General features: G+C 37.3%; 1 protein-coding gene across 4 annotated transcripts in view; it reads right to left on the reverse strand.

Annotated features, from left to right (window-relative positions):
- VRK2 (VRK serine/threonine kinase 2) overlaps window positions 1–15,717 on the reverse strand; it is a 117,429-nt gene that overhangs the window by 34,905 nt on the left and 66,807 nt on the right. For all 4 annotated transcript variants that reach the window (XM_032873877.1, XM_032873878.1, XM_032873879.1 and 1 more), the window contains exon 8: window positions 602–734. In XM_032873877.1, coding sequence (XP_032729768.1) covers window positions 602–734 — 133 coding nt within the window. The remainder of the gene's footprint in view (window positions 1–601; window positions 735–15,717) is intronic.

Raw genomic sequence — 15,717 nt, forward strand, 5'->3', positions numbered from 1 at the left:
AGGGAATTGTTGAATTAAGTCTGCCTTGGAATGCAAGGCAGTACAATCAATATCCAATAAAAGGACTATGTATGTAATTTACCTGCAAATGTGTTTCCAATACCATCAAAGTGAGTTTAAATAAGTAAGATATATGAAAAGCGACTAGGAGAGATTTCCACAAGTTAACACTTTATAGTTTCAGAAGAGATTTCCTTATTGTTGAGCGATGGTATCTTCTAAAACTCTGATAAGGACCAGGTGAAAAACAGGCATAATTCTTCCCATGTGCACCTTTACCAAATCTGTAATATTAGTGACAGCGTACAAATTCACTTGCTGACCTCCAAGTTTAACCTATACAAACTACTGATTTCCTGCCCCAAATCAGCATCAAGTTTTGCTTACTTGACACCCTGTTGCACCCTTCTCACTTTTCACAATCTCTGTCTCTTCCCTCTAGTAGAAGAAATATTCAATGACATACAGGAATTCACTACTTTCAATAAAAATCTTGGCAACGTTCTTACTCTTCAAACTGACTATGCAAAGGTCATTTCATGGGCCTTATTACCCTTTAATCATTCTTCCGAAATAAAATTAAGAAAAAGAAGAAACCTACCTACTCCCTTGTGGGCATCCACGCTGGTAAACTCTAGTGTCCCGTTATGGCCTTTTCTAGGATTTTCCTGATACTGTTTGTGGTTCCCATTGGGACAATATCTGTAGCAAAGTCCATAATCTGCAAGATAAACCTGGAAGACATGAACAGAGAAATGAGTAATGCTTTTGTCCTCTGAAAATATAACCTTTATAATTAAGTCTTAAGAAACTGATAGGTTCAGAACAGCCTCAGATCTACATTTTATTAAACCAAATGGTGCCTCAGGATAAAATATATACAACTGGGGGCCATAACAACTAACTTTCCAGCTTAAATCCTTACTTCATCATGGGCATATCTTGTTTCTGAGTTGACTTATATTTTAGTCCTTTTTATTTTACTCTAAATTCTCTTCCCTCTAGGTGGGCATCTAGATATCATAAACTACAATAGGTTTTTTTTTTTCTTTTAAATCCATATTCATACAGCTTACGAGGCCTGCCTTTTCTTGTAACCCCTCCCTTAAAAATAAACATGTTTCAAGCAGGTAGGGGAGAGGAGAGCAAACAATCTAAAAATATAAACCTAATGTTATAGGAAACTCCATTAACAAGAAGTATAAAAACAGTGAACAGACTATAAGAGGTAATGACTCTTTAAAAAACAAAACAAAACAAAAAAAACCACCATCATGTTGCCTGTATTTAAGATGGAACATCAATGCAGTACTTTTGGCCTTTCAGACCGATCCATATCATCACTGTTATCTTTGTAAGTCAGTCAGAATTGCAAGCCGTGTCTCCAAACAGAATATAGATTGTTAAAAGTCAGATGGCAATTCAAGTGAATTTTTCTTAGATTACTTTTGGAGAGAGAAAGAAGGGGGAGAAGTAGTTTTACAGATACAGCATGCCCTGAATAGGGAACTGATAGGACTAGACATTCATCCTCATGTGTAGCCAGAATGGAGTAGTTCCCAACTACGTTACCATGCTCCTTCCCAAAACAAAGCAGTTTAAAATTCTTAAACGTGTTGTTTCACATGTATTTCTTTAAAACAGGAGGACTGAGGCAACATTTCCTGATACAGCTTCAAGACAACAGAGCACTGCAATACAACTTGTGCTTTAAAATATAATACCTATTAAAAGAAAATTTAGTGTTGAATTTTAGTCTAAGTTTTTGGTTTTATGATAGCCGAAGAAGAAGACAATTTGACCTTCAAAATATAAACAGCAGAGAGTTTTCTTCATTTGATGGAGAATATAGCTTGCTAGAGTGTCTGGAAACATGGTATTTCAGTTTTCTCTCCCTCGCCCACAGACACTATTTCTCAACATGGCCTCAGAAGTAACCGATCCCTCTGCCCTAAATAACTAGACTCCAGGATCAGATGTGTAACTGGTAGCTTGCTCTCACTATTTATCATGCACTCTATTTAGTTCAAGAACCAAACAGACTTCACTTTGCAAAGCAGATACCCTGCAAACATACATACTGGTAATTCAGCAAATGGAAACATTTTAAATACACTAGAGTAATTTACTACTATTTACTATAGGAGAACCATAAGAGACACTCAACTCTAGGGAACAAACTGAGGGTTGCTGGAGGGGAGGTGGCTGGGGGAGGGGGTAACTGGGTTACCTTAATTACATTAAAGAGGGCACTTAATGTAATGAGCACTGGGTGTTGTATGCAACCAGTGAATCACTAAATTCAACCCCCAAAACTAATAATACTCTATATGTTTACTAAATTGAATTGAAATTAAAAAAATTTTTTTAATTAAAAAAAATAAGACCTATCAAGAAGTTTTTCAGGTAGTCATTAGTCACAGAAATCAATCAATCAATCATTCAATCAGACCTAAAACTTATGGGGTGCCTAATATGCTTCAGGTAGCATGCTAAGAGGTTAATCTTCACTGACCCTCCCAAAAATCCTGTAGGTAGGTACCATCACCTCCATTTTACTCCAGTACACTCTGAAGCCTAGTGAGATTATTTGATTTGTGTAATAAGGTAGAGCCAGAGTCTGACACCAGAGTCTTCACTCTCAATCACTGTCAAAGGGAAACTGCACTGGACAAGCTACACAGACAAGGAAGATTTCATGCAAAGCTACTGAATAAGAGAGAGAGACTGCTGCTGGGTGGGGAGTTTGAACTCAACTCTGCTGAAACAAAAAATGGGCAAGTTTTAAAGTGCAGGGGGTGAGCTAGTGAACTAATTGCAGGAGGTTAAAGGAAGGCTGGTCAGCGTGACTAGGGCCCTCCATGTTGTTAATTGGTGTGTAGGTTCCGACCCTTTCTCAGGGCACAATCTTTCTTAATCACTACATTTTAAAGGGATGGCTCCCAGGTCCTTGAAAAAGACATTCCTAGTTACAAAATGGACAAGAAGCTGGGAAAAGATTTACATCTCAAAGGCACAGAGAAAAAGCTTACAGTTTCATGTTTTCTAAGGTAAATGCTCTAAAAAAAAGGACAGGGTCCTATAATCCAAAGAAAATTACCTAAAGTTCAGTTAAGGTAAAGACAAGAAGCTAATAGTATAATAAAGAAAACATATGCTAACCATTTGACTCAGAATACAGTAATTCATTTGAATAGTGCTGCAGTGGACACATGATAAAGATACCTCTTTGAGATAATGATTTCATTTCCTTTGGATATACACCCAGAAGTGGATTCTTGGATCATATGGTAGGTTTGTTTTTAATTTCTTGAGGAACCTCCATACTGTCTTCCACAGTGGCTGAACCAGTTTGCATTTCCACCAACAGTGCACCAGGGTTCCCTTTGCTCCACATACTCCCCAATACTTGTTACCTCCTCTTTTTGATAATAGCCTAACTGATGTGAGTTGATACCACACTGTGGTTTTGATTTGCATTTCTCTGATGATTTAGTGATGCTGAATACCCTTCTATATACCTGTTGGCCATTTGGATGTCTTCTTTGGAAAAGAGGTCTATACAGGTCCTTTGCCCATTTTTTTGTTTTAAAGATTTTATTTATTTATCTGACAGATAGAGATCACAAGTAGGCAGAGAGGCAGGCAGAAAGAGGAGGAAGCAGGCTCCCCGCTGAGCAAAGAGCCTGATGTGGGGCTTGATCCCAGGATGCTGGGATCATGACCAGAGCCGAAGGCCGAGGCTAAACCACTGAGCCACCCAGGCGCCCCCCCTTTGCCCATTTTTTAACTGGGTTGTTTTGGTTCATTTTTGTTATTGAGTTGCAGGAGTTCTTTGCATATTTTGGATATACCCTCACTGGATATGTGATTTATGAAAGTTTTCTCCCATTCCATAATTGCCTATTTTGTTGATGATTTCCTTCACTATACAGAAGGTTTTTAATTTGCTGTAGTCCCATTTGTTGATTTTTGCTTTAGTTGCACTTACTTTTGGTATCAAATCCAAAGATCACTGGAAGACCAATGTCAAGGAGCTTCTCCCTGTTTTCTCCCAGAAGTTTTATGGTTTCAAATCTTACGTTCAAGTCTTTAATCCACTTGGAGTTAATTTTTGTGTATGGTGTAAGATATGGGCCCACTTTCATTCTTTTCCATTAGCTGTCCCATTTTCCCAACACCATTTAAGAGATCATCTTTTCCCTACATATATAGATTCTTGGCTTCTTATCAAAGATTAATTGACCATATATGCAAGAGTTTATTTCCGGAGTCTATCCTGTTGCATTGATCTATGTGTCTCTTCTTACGCTAATACCATACTGTTCTGATTACTGGAACTTTGTAACCCAGTTTGAGATCAGGAGGTGTAAGGCCTCCAACACTGTTCTTCCTTCTCAGGATGACTATGGCAATTCAGGATCTTTTGTGATTCCAAACAATTTTTAGAATTGTTTTTCTATTCCTGCGAAAAAGGCCACTGGAAATTTGATAAGGACTAAATTGAGTCTATTGATTGCTCTGAATAGTATGGACCTTTTTACAATTTTAATTCTTCCAACCCATCAGCATGGAATTTCTTTCTATTTATCTATGTCTTCTTCAGTTTTTTTTTCATTAGTGTTTTGTAGTTTTCAGCACATAGTTCTTTCATGTTCTTGGTTAAATTTATTCCCAAGTATTTTATTCTTTTTGATGTTATTATAAATGGGGTTATTTTAATTTCTCTTTCCAATAGCTCATTGTTAGTGTACAGAAATGCAACTGATCACTGTATACTGATTTTGTATCCTGCAACTTTACTGAATGCATTTATTAGTTCTAATAGTTTTTTGGTGAAGTCTAGGGTTTTCTCTATATAATAGCACATCATCCACAGAGAAAATTTTACTGCTTCCTTTCCTATGTGGATGACTTTATTTTTCTTGCCTAATTGCTCTGGGTAGGACTTCCAGTACTATATTTATTCACTACTATACTTGTTCTGTGGCCTAACATATGATCTATTCTAGAGAATGTTCCATGTGTGCTTGAGAAGAATGTGTATTCTGCTGCGGATGATGGGATGACTTGTATATGTCTGTTAGTCCCATCTGGTCTAACATGTAGTTTAAGCCCAATGCTTCCTCATTGATTTTCATCTGGATGATCTAGCCTTTGTTGAAAATGGGGTACTGGAGCCCCATATTATTGTAGTGTTGTCTGTAGGTGGAGTCTATAATCTGTTAATATATGCTTTATATATTTGGTGCTCCAATATCGGGTGCATAATTATTGTTCTTAATAGAGAGTTGCAGGCAGAATTCAAATAATCATGGAATGCTATCAAACAGTGGTAGAACAAACAAATATCTATCCCACCACACCCAATATAACCTCCCCTGGTTTTTTTAGTTTGTTTTTAATCTACTAGTGCAGCATATGGCTTAAAATATTTATATTCTATGAGAACTGGATGAATTCTCTAATCAGTATAGATCTTGATGCACTAATGAAGAAATAAGAGTGACTGCACTTGGTAAGCAGAGATTTTGGTATAAGGAAAGTCAATAATTTGTCCCAAGTAATCAAAACGTTGAGAAATTAATTTGATACAAATTAGGACAGAGAATTTCTAAGAAGGTGCAGTAGTAGAAAAACAGTCTAGAATGCCTTAAGAACAGTTCAAAGAAAGAAAAAAAGGTTGGGAAATATTGTCAAACAAGATAAGGAGGGGAGGAAAGGAAGAAAATTTGTTGAGGTTCTACTTATGTGATAATCACTGGGCAAAGTACCTTTCACAAGTTATGCCATTAATTCCAGGCAACCTCCCAGCCAGGTAGTACTGGTCTCATTTACATATGAGGAAGCCAAACACCCCAGTAATTAAGTGCCTATCTAAGTCAGCGCTAATAAAGGATGAAAGCAGAATTCAGTCCCATGCCAATATAACATCAAGGTCCATGTTTTTTAATATAGTATAGAATTTGGGGTTCTGTCCATTTCTGAAATTTTGTTAAAGTCAAAAATAAGTTTAAGCAGAACTTAATCCACAATAAGGTTTGCAGTCTAGGTCCTATTTTTGTGTGTCCTTGAGCTAAGAATGATTTTTACATTTTTATAGGATTATAAAAGAAAAAAAGAAAAGAAAGAAAAAAAAAAGAATATGCAGCAGAGACCCATATGTGGCCCACAGAGCTCATAAAAGCCTAAAATATTTACTATCTGGCTCTTTACAGAAAAAGTTTGCCAACCTCTAATCTAAAATAAAACTTGCTTTCTAGTTAACTTTTTAAATATTATCTTTCTTTTTCCTGTGAAATATAAAATAACTAGTTAATATTTTCCACTTGAAGTGTAAATATATATATACTATCCCTAGTTTAAGACAAGCTTATAGGGGGGAAACTGAAGAGAACCAAGATCAAGTAGGAAGCAATTATTTGCATTGTAATCGTACTAGACATAGAAAAATGTAAGTATCTAGCTCCCTAATGCATTTTGGTTTTTTTTAAAGATATTATTTGTTTGAGAAAGAGAGAGGGCATGAACAGGGGTGAGGGGCAGAGGAAGAGAGAAGCAGACTCCCCACTGAGCAGGGAGCCCAATGCAAAACTCAGTCCCATGACCTTGAGATCATGACCTCAGCCAAAGGCAAATGCTTAACCAACTGAGCCACCCAGGTGCCCCTCCCTAATGCATTTTTAGTGATTTTCTTTTTATGTGACTTTCCTGAATTTAGTAATCATTTCCTTTCTCCATCAGTAAAAGAAGAGCCCTGCTTGCCTCTCTTTACTCTAATTCCATAGATCTTTCTATTATACTGTATTTATTACCTCTCACATTTCCACATGGTACTCATTTTCTTCTCATCTTTCTTAGATATTGTGTTTTATTCCAACTTCATGAGGTTGGTAGGGAAGAAGCATCATTATCCACTCTTAACAGATCAAAAAATAATGTGTTACACATAAATAATGCAAGTCACCCAATGCCAAGTCCAGCTTTGACAAAGTTTTATTGTTTTAGTGAGTTGCTCAGCCTCTTCAACTTCCCCATTCCAAAAAACCCCACTAAATCTGAACTAAGGTTTACATGGACATTTGGCTTTGATATTTTACTACTTAAAAGGTAGTGTGGCAGACACTGAGGTCCAGTCCCATCCAGAAAGGACTGACCTTTCACCTATGAAGAGGGCAGTAAGCTGATGACCTTGAGTGACAAGGGCCATCGGGAACAGCTATGGCATGTAAGCCAAGGCCACAGTCTTCCTAGGTCACACCTGCCAAACAATGATCACAGTGGGGGTACTGTGTGGCCATTGCTCCCCAAGGGGCTCTTCTAATGTGTACTTTCTGCTCTGATGCTTCTTGTCAGAACTCTATCACAGTTTGAGCTCTCCCAGCCCAATTCTTCCTGTTCCCTTTCCACTCACAGGGGTCATATCAATATCCTACTTTCAAGGATTCCCCTGTCCAATCTTGCTTTTTCTCTTTTTGTTTTTCATAGGTAATATAGTTGCTTCCCCCATTAAGGACTTGCACCCCTAATTCTATCTCAGCATTGGCCCTCTGAGAACTGGATTTGGCACAGGTGGTCAGTAAATCAGCCTTCATTAAAAGCACTAAACAAATAATGATGAAAACAAGTTAGACTTTGATGTCCATGAAGAACACAACTTTCCTATACTGAACAGGACTGTCTCAAACATTCTTTCCCTTTTACCTAACCAGATCTGCACAAATATGGTCCACATTCTCAAGTTCTGCACTCTTAAACCTTTACTTCTCATTGCCTTCATTTCCTAAAGTGGGAAGGTTCTTACATTGTTTCATTTTTCCAAATGGATGGGTAGAACTCATGATTATAGAACACGCTGTGGTAAGTCCTCTTTGCCTTCTACCCCAGCCCTGCACTCACAATTTACAATTCCTGGGTTTACCACCTACCCTTGAATCCTATTCTGGTTTGTACATTCCTTTAACCACAAAGCAACTTATTGGGTTTTCATTTATGTCCACATGGATTAACTATTTAAAAATGTATAGTTATTTAGCTTTTCTTTTCTTTTTATGGGGGGAGGAGGCAAAGGAAGAGAGAAAGAGAGAATCTTAAGCAGTTCTATGCCCAGCACAGAGCCCGATGCAGGGCTTGATCTCACAACCTTGAGATCAAGACCTGAGCCAAAATCAAGAGTTGAACGCTTAACTGACTGAGACACCCAGGTGCCCCTCGCTTTTCTTTTATTTAAGCCTTGGCTCCAGATTTATAGGCTGCAAGCTCTGAGGGGACAAGTGGCCAGGATAATGTACACATTTTTGTATCCATGACAGTACCTACTCATAAGTCCTTCTGCGCAGGCTTAAATAATTTTCTATTGATTTGACTTCATGGTAATAATTGGGAAAATTGAAGTAAATTCTTTCTCATAGCCACCTGAGTGCCAAGCATGATAAACCATTGAGAATCATACATTTACAAATAAAAGAAAAAAAAAAGAACGCATATTTATTGAATGCTTTCCATGTGAAAGCATTAAGTGCTTAACAGAAGTCAAATCATTTAATCCTCATGACCCTAAAAGAAGATTATTTTAAAATATCTTAAGGATGAGAAAATTGAATGAGAAAAGTTAGGTACTCTGTGCAAAACAAACTTATATAGCAAAGGACAAAGTTGAAAGTGAACCTAAATCAGTCTAATCAGAGGATGAGTTTTTTCCATGCCTCACACAGAAAAAGGAAAGATGACATAAGCATATCTACAGATCCAAAGATAACATTTACTTTGAGAAAAGTATAGCAGATTTAAATTTAGTAGTATTTTAGAGCAAGGGAAATTTATTTCTAATTTAGGGGTTCAGACAAAGAAACATTGAAGTTGGGCCTTGACAAATATCTAAGATTTCCAAAAATGAAGACAGGAAAAAGAAGTAACCCAAGAAGGAAAACCAGAGAACAGGTCGGTGTAGGTTGGAGTGCAGAGGTTACTGGAAATCTAACACAAGCCAGAAAAACTGGTTAGCAGAAAGCTTCTAAAGTCAAGTTAAGAAGCTGGAACACAATTTTTGCATATAAATCCAAGTCACCAAAGGTTTTTGGCAAGGAATAATATTACCAGTAGTGGCAGCTCCAAAACGAGGAAATAGAAGCAGAGAATCCAATTAAGAGAGTGTAACAATAGTCCAGACAAAGGGCAATGGGAGAGCGGACTCGCTCACTGGTGAACGAAAGAAGGGAGACAAAGAAGAACCATGGTTCTTGGATAAGAGGACCAATGACAACTCTAAAAATGGTATGGCTGGCCACTAAGTGAGGATTCAGTGTATAAAGGAAACAGGTGGAAGAGGTGGTTTGGAAAGAAAATGATTTATTCATTTTTGTACCGAAAGCAAAGTAGTTGATTGGGAGTTAACACCCTAACCCAACCAGTTCCTGGTTCTTTCAGTTTATGCAAGATTGAGTGACATGCTCATAGCTGATGGAAAAGGCAAAGGACCTCTTCCCCATCAAGGGCCAAATCTGCTGCCTTCCTGCTCCCCAAGCAACCAGGAATCCTAAGCACCAAGCAGCTACATTGGCTCAAATGGAAGCATTTCTCAACACTTGATGTGACGGACAGGAAATATGTCAGCTGGAGAAAGGATGCAAGGGGTTATGGAGCTGAGAGAGAAAAAAGCAAGACAAAAGGTGAACAAATTTCACTGGCCACCCACTAAATCACATTACTACTTTACCTCCACTTTGCAGGCTGCTTATACATTAGAGATGTATATTCAGTCCCCAAAATGGGATTTACTCTTTAAGAACTTCAATTTTTGTCATACACTCTCATATCTTATTGTAATTTACACTATTTTATACAATTAAATCCTTTTTTGTTTCTTAAGATTTTATTTATTTATTTGACAGATCACAAGTAGGCAGAGAGAGAGGGGGGAAGCAGGCTCCCTGCCGAGCAGAGAGCCTGATGCGGGGCTCGTTCCCAGCACCCTGGGATCATGACCTGAGCCGAAGGCAGAGGCTTAACCCACTGAGCCACCCAGGCACCCCTAATTAAATCCTTTTATTTAACACACCTTGTTGTATCGAGAAATGTATCTGTTAAGTTCTCATTATCAGAGGTTGGTGGAAATTATACTCTGGAGGGAGACAGTCACTCTTCAGGACTTTTTTAAATGGAAATTTAGAAAACACTTTGAAAACTCTAGCAAGACTGTACAGGCTTACTCAGCAACTTTGAAGGCTCTTTAAAAGAAGCTAGTATTTATCTTATTGAATAAGGTATAATATTTCCCCATTCTATCTACAAGATACTATAACGTGAAAATCTTCGCAAGAAGCTAAATGGTTACAAATGAAAATCACTATATGTCAGAAGAGGAGTAAAGCATGCGATGTGTAAGCAGTACGTTTATGTTCACAAACATCCCTCGCGTCTGTTAAAAACTTATATGTAACCTCACAGATGCTACCACAAGCTGATATAAATCTGTGCTTTTTATTCTTTTATTTTATAGCATTTTTTGTTTTTCAACTTCCCTACCTTGTTTTGCCAGTAACGTTGCATTTCCGCTATACAGTCTAGACAAAAGAGTGTGACTTTTAAAAGGTGCCAGCTTACTTTTCAAACATGATGCTTATTAGAATAAGCATGAAGATATATTTTGTTAAAACTGCAGTCTGACCTTATCTGAGCCATAAAAAGGCTGCCATTTCTGTTTTCTGATGGATGCAACATGCAGTTATTCTTAAGGGAAAAAAATCTGTTTTAGGTGCTGGAGGGTTTTTTCCCCCCTCTTAGATCTCAAAACTACCTACTTGATTTCAAATCTTCAGTTTTATCTTGTTTTCTTATACGTAATATTCATGGAGAGTAAGAGACTTAAAGATACATCTGTGGTTAACATATGAGGAAACGACAGAAGAGATGGGCCTCTTATCATGATGTCTTCAAGGCATCTACTGCTCCCTTGGGCTCAAGTCTATGGCTCCTTGAAATGATGCTGTAGATTCAAGGACCATAACAAAATACTAAGGTATTAGCAGTATTCTAAATGTATTTGTGTTTTGAACCCATGACCTGTTTCTCTATTCCAACCCAGTTCTTTTAGCAATATGTGAAAGCTTAGTTGATCAAACAGGGCTATGACTTAATACGCTATCCAAACTTTTGGGGGAAATTCCTTAAACAGATCATATGCTAGCAATCGCTTCTTTACTAAAAATGCCTTTCACCCACAAAAGAAAACCTTTCCAATTATAGTCTCTTTCCAATCTGTCCTGATACAAGTTCTCAAGAATTATATGAAAGAACCTATAATACCCTTTCTAATTTCCAATATGATATCAAAGCACATAATTTGTCTGTCCTTAAACAAAATAAACAGGCAATGGGAGAGGATAATCTGAATTGCATCCAATTTATGGTCTTCCTTTTTGTCTAAGTCAAATCTGAACTTGAGACTTTTCAGCATGTTGGTAAACATTCTCAGAGTTTGGTGTATCTGTACATAGCAGATACTCACAAAATGTTAGCTGATAGAATTTGATGGCCATTGCTATAATCTTATAAACAAGTTCACCAAGTGGAAGTTACATCTACATAAAACACAGCTAACCAACATTCAAACTAGCTGTCCTGTTCCATATTAACTGCATAGTTCACTGATTTCAGAGACGGCATTTGAGGTTTCCAGCACCGATGCCATTCATACACACAGAGTTGTTTTTTTTTTTTTTTTTTTTTTTAAAGAGAGAGAGAGGGAGGAGGAAGCAGGCTCCCTGGCCAGCAGAGAGCCTGATGCGGGACTCGATCCCAGGATCCTGAGATCATGACCTGAGCTGAAGGCAGAGGCTTAACCCACTGAGCCACCCAGGCAGGCCCCACACACAGTTTTTTAACAGCCCCTAGACAGGGGTACATCTTAACCCACCCAATTCATGCAGCTTACTGAGTTGATTCAGAATCCAGAAATGCCATTTTCCCATACTAACTAAAACACACACACACACACACCCCCTATATATATAGCCTTTTGTGACATAGGATGCTCAAATATTCTTTGGTCATGTATGCATCTGGCCTTCAGAACTAGAAATGATATGACCAGTAGGCACTCAGTAGGCACTTAATAAGCCTGTATTGATTATAGAAAAACACTAATTTTTCAACAGCATTAACTCTCTTGGGAACCACATTCTTGAGGATAGGTAATTTGCTAAATGGGCCATCCTATATTTACACTGCACATACACTCCTAAAATGTGAAATCTTTCCCTTATATAGAAAACGGACCCTGGATGTTCTGGTCCCTACAACTGGAGGGACGTCTATTATTAAACTACACATCTGGGGAGAATAACACTTATTAAATCCAACTCATTACCATCTTCTTAATATCTAACCAGAACATCATCATGTCTAAAGAACTCCTGGAAAGCAAAGTAAGATATGGTAATCTTTTGTCATAAGTATTAAAATAATGAAATTATCATCTGGCTATTACTTACTGAGCTTACTATGTGCCACTTACTGTCTAAGTCTTTCACGTGTTTGAATCACTTCTTCTCCCTCTGTGAGGGAGATACTATTATCCTTATTTTCAGATGTGGAAACAGAAGCACAGGAAGGTGAAATGATATGGCAAAGCAAACAGCTAGTAAGAGGCAAAACCAGGGAGGTTTTTGGAGCTCACACCCTTAACTATTTTTATACTGAATCTCTATTGAAAGTTATGCAAATAGTTGCCATCTTTCTCCATTAAACCTTTTGCCTGGGATCAGGAGAAAGTAAACCACCCTTTTTTAATTTTAATTTTTTTAGAAGATTTTATTTATTTGAGAGGGAAAGGCCACAGAGAGAGAGAGGGAGAAGCAGGCCCCCGCTGAGCAGAAAGCCCGACGTGGGGCTCGATCCTGGGACTCCAAGATCATGACCTGAGCTGAAGGCAGATGCTTAACCTTACTGAGCCACCCAGGGGCCCCACTACCTTTTTTTTTTTTTTTAATATCTTCTAATTCTGAACAAGGACATTTAGCTCCAGAATAAACAGTCTATTATCATGAAAATCCCACCACACATGGGCAAGAATTAACTGCCCAGAGATCCCATGTGTAAGAACAAATCTTGTTAAAACACTAGCTGATCAGGCCTGGCCAGAGTGGCCCTAGGAACAATAAAAGAGGGTACTTTTCTCTCCCCTCTGTTCTCACTCCCCCCGCCCCACTTTTTTTTTTTTTCCCTATCCTGGTGCTCACATATGTCCAAAATACACTGGTATTCATGCTCAAGAGAATGTTCTGTTTTATATAACTTACATGAAACAGAACATTCTCTCAAGGTTTTTATTAAAATTGTTTGGAAATGTATTATCTCAACTTCCATGCAAAGATTTGTCTAGGTCCCTGTATTAGTTTTGCAGGGCTGCTGCTCTAACAAGGTACCACAAACTGGGTAGCTTAAATGATCACCGAAATGTAGCATCTTCTAGTCCTCAAGGCTCCCAGCCTGCCCTCAAGATGTTCTCAGGGTTGGTCCCTGCTGAGGGCTGGGAGAGATGATCTGTTCATGCCTCTCTCCTAGCTTCTAGTGATCTCAGGTGCTCCAAGTCCGTAGAAGGCCTTCTTCCTGTCTCTTCACTTGTCTTTTCTCTATTCATGTCTGGTCTGTCTCTATGTCCAAGTTTTCTTATTTATAACTTCAACTGTACTAGATCCTGGCTTTCCCAAATGACCTCATCTTAACTCAAAAAGACCCTATTTCCAAATAAGGTCACATTTATAAAGACTGGGGGTTGGGACTTCAACATCCTTTGAGGGGACATAATTTAACCTACAGTACTTCCTATTTCTGTTTCTCTTCATGAACATGCTGGCAGAGCTCTATCCATTAAAAAAAAAAAAATACCACTGGTGATGGCTATATAAAGTACTACTGATGTCTTGACATGGGATAGATTTCTCCCAATAGGTATTTAAGAATTGTACAAATGCCTTAGCTACTATATATGGCTCTGCTATATCCAGCTCCTCTTGGTTGGCTTTATCTGTTACTACTGAACACTGAATGGCTAATTAATCAATTCATTTATACATTAACCTATTCAATTACTCATTGTTCACTCATCATTTATTTACTGAGTCCTTATTATATGCCATGCTCTGTGCCAGCTGCTGGATACACATCAGTGAATAAAATACAATCTTTGTTTTCTCCAAGACTAGAGACTTGCTCTCCTGATGGACATTAAACTGAGAGAAATCATGCTCACCTGGTTCTGTACCAGTAGTTTCCCAAGTCAAATTTGTAGCTCACAACCAGTTCTACCCAGGAAGTCAGGGGCTATGAGAGCTAAAAGGGGTCAAAGAGATCACATGATCTAGGTGACTCAATTATAGAAAGGGAAGTTATAATAGAGAAGTCCTGGGTAATAAATAATTTTTAAAAAAGGAAAAAAGAGCTTAAGCACACAGATGTCTGGGTGGCTCAGTCGTTAAGCATCTGCCTTCAGCTCCGGTCATGAACCCGGGGTCCTGGAATCAAGCCCCGCATCAGGATCTCTGCTCAGAGGAAAGCCTGCTTCTCCCTCTCCACTCCCCCTTCTTGTGTTCCTTCTTACTCTCTCTCAAATAAATAAACAAAATTTTAAAATAAAGAAAAAAGAGCTTAAGTGCAATTAGAACACACATTGTCTGTATTCCCATTTTCTAATGAATGCTAGGATAATGGAGAAAGAAAGTAGAAGACATAAAACTGTACCTGACAATGAGGAGTGATGCTTTTGTTAAGTAAGAGCATGGAGATAATATGGTGAATTGTCCTTGTTTTTTGGAAATGCATACATAAATATTTAGATAAAATGATATATATATTTATATATATATATTTAGATAAAATGATATATATATGATATATAAAATTGTTTTAAAACATTTCAGCCAAAAAATACATAAAATTTCAAAATGTTAATTTTTAAATCAAAGTCATGGGTATCGGGAGTTCTCTATTATTCAGTATGTTTCAAATTTTTCAAAATAAAAGGTTAAAAAAAACTGTATCTTCCTAGAGGCACAATTATCTACTTTTCAGATTCTTACCCGTCTCAGAGTCCCAGCACTGGGTAATAAGCTTCACAAAATATAAATTTTAAATATGGAGACCATGGCTTCTAAATCATAAGTATTATGCTGTTTTCTTCAATATTTTCCACTCATCATCACCTTCCAATAAGACTCTGGTAGCCTATATTCATATTACTGTCATTTGCATAGTATTTTGAATAAGAATTTTTCCTTTTTATATGGATCTAATCTGATTTAAAATCAGACATTTTAATATACACGTTAAGAATAAATTCTGATAATAGAAACACCATTCACTACCAGATAACAGAGCTAAAATACATTTGATTACTCCAACAATTTTAAAGTAATTTAATAAATTGGAGTGCAATAAAACATATCAGTATTAACACATTAAAGAATGTTAGATGGGAATAAAATTCGGAGCTGACTTTATTTTTATTTGACAAATCATACTAAAAGAATCCCCAAATATTAAGTTTATAAAACTGATCTATGAGTAGAGATACATACAAGGTATTAAATCTTAAAATCATATTCATATGACAAATTGTATTGAGACAAAAAACTCAGTGGAAGTGTGTATTTAACAAACAATTCTATTAATATAAAACTCATAACATTTTAAAAGTTCAAATATCTAAAATCATAGGAA

The sequence above is a fragment of the Lontra canadensis genome, unplaced genomic scaffold, assembly GCF_010015895.1.
Source record: "Lontra canadensis isolate GAN:19392208 unplaced genomic scaffold, GSC_riverotter_1.0 scaffold50, whole genome shotgun sequence".
Classification (NCBI taxonomy): domain Eukaryota; kingdom Metazoa; phylum Chordata; class Mammalia; order Carnivora; family Mustelidae; genus Lontra; species Lontra canadensis.